Raw genomic sequence first — 6,006 nt, 5'->3', positions numbered from 1 at the left:
AAGTAAATTTATATTCCATTTATGTGAGTTTAAAAACAGGAAAAACTTAAATATTCTAAATAAACATAGGAGATAGGACAATTAATAAATGTAAGATATAAAGTCAAAATCATAATTATCTCTAGGGACGAAAGATTGGGTTATTATTGGGGAGGGTTTTCCTGGGGTGCTGGCAATAGAATATATCTTGATTTGGGTGGTAGTGACATGGGTGTTCACTTCATAGTAATTCATTTTAATGTGCATTGTAATTCTATGTAATTTTCTTTCTGAGTTATAATTTGGGATAAAGAGTTTTAAACATGCTGCTTAATTATTACCTTGCTATTTTAAAAATAAATGTAAGTTCTAAGATATTTTTTCTAAGCTCCAGTGACTCCTGTGCAACTCTTGGGAATTTTTCACTCAACTTTTATTCTTATGAGATTATTTAATGTTGAAAAAGTTAGAAAATATTTATTGCTATGCATGTGATATATCTATTGGAAAATATTTAATGATAGACATATAAAAAGGAGGCGATCATTAAGTACCAGAAAAAAATTTGAGGTGTACTGTTATCAAAGACCAACATTTATCAGCCATAATGATATAAACACTGTCGCTGTAATTACAAATTAGAAGATAACTATAATGGAACAACTGAAGAAGGGAAGGTGGTGCAGAGGGATGAATAATACACATCTGCAAAATATCAGGTGATGAATAAATACTGTGTACAACTGAGGAGTCAAAAGAGTGATAAAACACAGATTTAAACTTGGAAGAAATAGTTATCTCTGAGCAGTAAGACTGGAAAAATAGGAAGGGGTTAAATATTTGGTGATAAGTATTTTGCGATTTGATGTGTAAGTTATGTTCCTATATTACTTTCTGGAATAGTACTATCTTCTGGATTCCTACACGGATCTGCCCCGTCCCTCAACTGCTGAATTAGGTGACCCTTACATCAGCGGTCCCCAACCTTTTTGGCACCAGGGACCGGTTTCATGGAAGACAATTTTTCCACGGATGGGAGGTGGGGCGGTGGATGGTTCAGGCGGTAATGTGAGCGATGGGGAGCGGCAGATGAAGCTTCGCTCGCTCGCCTGCCGCTCACCTCCTGTTGTGTGGCCCGGTTCCTAACAGGCTGCGTACAGGTGGGTTGAGGACCCCTGCCTTACATGTTATGACAACGTGCCTGTGTGTACATGATTTTCATTTATCCTGATCAGCATTATTGCACCTTTCCAATCTGAGAACTGATATCTTTTTTTCAACTCTAGAAAGTTTTCTTCTTTTCATTTGATTGTGAAAAACTGCACATATACAAAGTGTATAGGATGTATGCGTTCAATATAAAGAATAATAAATCAATATTTATGTACCCGCTCAGGCACAATAACAATACAAATTACTCAAGGAAATAAGTATCTCATCATTATTCACTGTTGTATATTCTCTAAGCCTAGTTATCTGGTCTTCTGGATGTTTTGAGAGCTACATAATATCAACTTTTTTTTCTGTTAATTTAGCCATAGTTAGTTTTTGTTGGATGCTACTAGTTATCCTGAATTATAGAAACATAAATTAATATTTTACCTTTATGACATTTTATAATATAATATCTTGGATATTGTTTTGCTTTAAATAATAAGTAACCAAAGAAAGAAAAGTGTCAATTTCTGTATCAGTTACCTAGGTTTGCAAAAAATCTGGCACAATCTTTGTGGCTTAAAATAATGAGTTATTATTTCTTGAAATTCTTTGTTTTGACTGGGCTCAGCTGGGTGAGTCTTCTGCTCCATGCAGTTTTGTTGGAGACATGACTCTGTTTAGCTGAGAGCTCTAGTGGGCTAGAACCTCTGAGATGGCATCACTTACAGGTCTGTTGCCTCAGCTGGGCTTCTGGAGGAGCTGACAGCTGGATGGGCTTCCTCCCCCTGGAGGAGGAGGTGAACTTCTTACATAGTGGTCCAGGGTTTCAAGACACTGAACACAGAAGGTAATAGGCCCTTTATGGGTTGGTCCTTTAACTGGCTCAGTCATTTACACATGTTTCATTGGTTAAAATGAGTCAAAAGGCCAGCCCAGATCAATAGAAGGGAAGCTAGAAGACTCCACCTTTGATAGGAGGAGGAGAATATGTGTAAACATTTGGGAGGGGTTTCTAGTAGCCATCTTTTAAAAAACAATATACCACAGTCTTCCTTCTGCTGAATTCTATTTCTCAAGTTAAGTCAAAGGCCAGCACAGGTTTACTGAGAGGAGCAGCATGAATGTACAGTAAGGAAAGGTAATGTGAACCTCTGCACCAAAGGAAAATCCACCACAATCACAGACTGTGATAATTGCTTTAAAGCAAATAAATGGAGTGATGAGATAGGAGGATTAGAAGACATTAATTTAGATAAGTTGCCAGGGAAGGACTCTGAGTGCTGGGAGATGAAAATAAATCAGTCACATAAAGCAGAAGAGCTTCTGAGCAGAAAGAACAGATCAATAAAGTAGCCTTTACAGAAGTTCAGGAGAGACAAGATAGGAACTTTGAACAGGGTTGTGAGAGTGGAGACAAAATGGTAGAATTAGGATTTATGTAGGAGATGCTATTGATGATGAACGTGTACACAGGGTTTGAGGGAGACAGTAAAGTCAAAGACAATGCCTAGTTTGCTGTTTTAAGGAGCGGCATTGATGAGGTCCCACTTGCTGAGGCAGGAAAAGCTGTTTCCTTTCCTTCTTGTTTTTTAATTAAAAATTTTTTAATTTGCCTTGTGAGATGGAAAAGTTGGACATTAAATCATGAGTTTACCTGTTTTTTTTTCTTTAGAATTGAGATTTTTTTTTTACATCTTTATTGGGGTATAATTGCTTTACAATGGTGTGTTAGTTTCTGCTTTATAACAAAGCGAATCAGTTATACACATACATATGTTCCCATATCTCTTCCCTCTTGAGTTTACTTTTGAAAATGTTGAGTCTGAGGGGCCTTTGAAACACAGGGGTGGAAATACCCAGTGAGCAATTAGTTGTGTGACTATGAAGCCACAGAGAATGTCTAGTGGGGGACATCAATTCTGGAGTCTTCAGAGTATAGATGTAATTGACAAAATTCTAGATAGACACTTCCAACATTTTGTACCATTTAAGAAATTTCATTCATTACCTTGACGAATACCTACAATAACCTACATCAGTCTATGAAAATACATCAGCAGATAAAAGAAGTTACTTTCCACACATTTAATGACTTCCTCTTTGTCTCAGCTGGGTTACAATTATTAGCCTCTTATCACTGGTTTTAGCACTTTGGGTTTTTTTTTTTTGTTTACTATTTTTTAAGTAAGGATTCAAGTCATACACAAATTATTGAAAAGACAGGCATGACAATGATCCTGAAGCAGAACTCTTGGCTGTCTGTCAACAGCACCATAAAGAAATTCAAAATGCTTACTGGTTATCTCACACCTGAGAGCCCAAGGTAACGGTGGGTTGAAGGTGTCAGATGTAAAGAGGGTACAGTGTTCAACTATGAAATGCGTGAAGGCCGAGGTGATGTGATAGGCAATCCTGGATAAAATCAAAATGTCACTTCATATCTGGGTGACTTATTTAGTGAGCGATGTCTGGATAATGGATAGACCATTTGGAAAAAAATAAAGAAGTTAGTTCCCTACACATTACACAAAGTCAATTCCAGAGAGCTTAAATATAAAACATTTCAATATGAAAAACTAAAAATGCTAGAGAGATAGTTACTTAATTCTAGGACAGAGGGGTCTAAGCATGTCAGAAAAGCAGAAAGCCAAAAGGAAAGAGTTGATGGATTAGAGTTCATGTAAACCAGACGCTTCTGTATTCGATTTACAACAAAAGCATGCATAAAAATTAAAAAGCAAAGGGAGAGGAAAAAATATTTACAACATATGACACAAAGCAGCTAATATAAAAATATAATGAGGCTTAAAAGGCAGCAAAGTAACAGAGGACCCTCCTCATAGAAAAGAGGATAAAAGAAATGAAGAGCCATTTCAAAAAACCCACAAACCATCAAAACACACAAAAATTGCTCAATCTCATTAGGAACCAAAATTGTAAAACAGAACAGTTAGAAACCATGCTGCCTACTTAAAACTCTTTTTGTATTAAATAGGCATTTCCCAGTGTTTCACTGGGAAAAACACCTGGCAAGATATATTTTCAGAGGTTAACTCTGGTCATGAACTGCTTTTTCCTTACTTATTGCTTACTATTATTTCCGAATTTTAAAAATTAATACCGCAAGGGCAATTTTCTTCCATTACAAATATTCACACGTATTTCAAGTATTCCCTGCCCACGGGTCATACAGATACACTTACTCTCCCAGGAAAACAATCTCAGTATTGACCTCCCCTGCCTTATGGCGGAGAAAATTCCTCAGGAAAGCCGTCACACTGTCCACAGTGATGTTTCCACAGACCACAATGAACCTAGAAAGTGAAAACATGGGAGGTGGTTCATCCCAGGAACAGAAGTATTTTCCTGTCTAGATTTAGAGATGGACAATTAGCTTAAACTTAGTTTGAAATAAAAGTTGGTATTTGATACCTCATTGTAGTTTTGATTTGCATTTCTCTAATGATTAGTGATGCTGAGCATTTTTTCACGTGTTTGTTGGCAATCTGTATCGTCTTTGGAGAAATGTCTATTTAGGTCTTCTGCCCACTTTCGGATTGGGTTGTTTGTGTTTTTGATATTGAGCTGCTTGTATATTTTGTAGATTAATCCTTTGTCAGTTGCTTCGTTTGCAAATATTTTCTCCCATTCTGAGGGTTGTCTTTTCGTCTTATTTATGGTTTCCTTTGCTATGCAAAAGCTTTTCAGTTTCATTAGGTCCCATTTGTTTATTTTTGTTTTTATTTCCATTTCTCTAGGAGGTGGGTCAAAAGGGATCTTGCTGTGAGATCTATGCTATGAGATCTTGCTGTGATTTATGTCATAGGGTGTTCTGCCTATGTTTTCCTCTAAGAGTTTTATACTGTCTGGCCTTACATTTAGGTCTTTAATCCATTTTGAGTTTACTTTTGTGTATGGTGTTAGGAGGTGTGTAAGTCAGAAAGAGAAAAACAAATACTATATGCTAACACATATATATGGAATCTAAAAAAAAAAAAAGGGTCATGGAGAACCTAGGGGCAAGACAGGAATAAAGACACAGACGTAGAGAATGGATTTGAGGACACGGGGAGGGGGAAGGGGAAGCTGGGACGAAGTGAGAGAGTGGCATGGACATATATGCACTACCAAATGTAAAATAGCTAGCTACTGGGAAGCAGCTGCATAGCACAGGGAGATCAGCTCAGTGCTTTGCAACGACCTAGAGGGGTGGGATAAGGAGGCTGGGAGGCAGACGCAAGAGAGAGGGGATATAGGGATATATGTATGCATATAGCTGATTCACTTTGTTATACAGCAGAAACTAACACAACATTGTAAAGCAATTATACTCCCATAAAGATGTTAAGAAAAAAAAGTTCCACCTAGATTTTAAACTTAGAAACACCAAGGACTGCATCTCCAGTATACAAAAGGAGCATAAGATTTCTGTAGGGAATGATTCCACACATTTGAATTACACATAGCTTTTCAGGCATTTAAGGATAACTATCGTAACTGCTAGATTTTTCTCGGTTATTTATAATTTATAATGGAGTTGCACGTGTGTTAATTTCACTTGATTTGCCACTTGACTCCTGATGGGCTGGTGTCATCTTTTTTCAGTGAGGAACGACTGAGCTCGGAATGGCTCACTGGTTTTCCCATAGTCAAATACTATGGCTGAGGCAGCACCAGAATCTAGGTTATTTTGGTTTATCTTCTGCATCTAAAATTATCTAGTACTCACAAAAAAAGTGAGTCCAATGGAGAGACATCTAGCACAGGTCCACAAATCTATGCATGTAACTTCTATGGTGAAAAATAGCCGTCAATTTCCTTAGGCTTCATATACATAAAGAAGCTGTTTTCCTCCCATTAGTCATGTAA

The 6,006-nt window shown here is 37.1% G+C and overlaps 1 protein-coding gene and 1 long non-coding RNA gene across 6 annotated transcripts in view; one reads left to right on the top strand and one right to left on the bottom strand.

Moving 5' to 3' along the window:
* The window catches only part of KCNU1 (potassium calcium-activated channel subfamily U member 1), a 135,271-nt gene that overhangs the window by 100,953 nt on the left and 28,312 nt on the right, over positions 1–6,006 (bottom strand). Inside the window, 1 exon segment of the mRNA XM_089903756.1 lies at positions 4,341–4,451. Within this exon segment, the coding sequence (XP_089759882.1) occupies positions 4,341–4,451 (111 nt within the window).
* LOC149744448 (uncharacterized) overlaps positions 1–6,006 on the top strand; it is a 45,831-nt gene that overhangs the window by 29,785 nt on the left and 10,040 nt on the right. The window lies entirely within an intron of this gene.

Source organism: Delphinapterus leucas, chromosome 21, assembly GCF_059928025.1.
Source record: "Delphinapterus leucas isolate spDelLeu-1000000601 "Yukka" chromosome 21, BTC_Dleu_Yukka2, whole genome shotgun sequence".
Classification (NCBI taxonomy): domain Eukaryota; kingdom Metazoa; phylum Chordata; class Mammalia; order Artiodactyla; family Monodontidae; genus Delphinapterus; species Delphinapterus leucas.
Note: the sequence above shows the minus strand (reverse complement) of the source record. Positions and strands in the feature narration are given on the sequence as shown.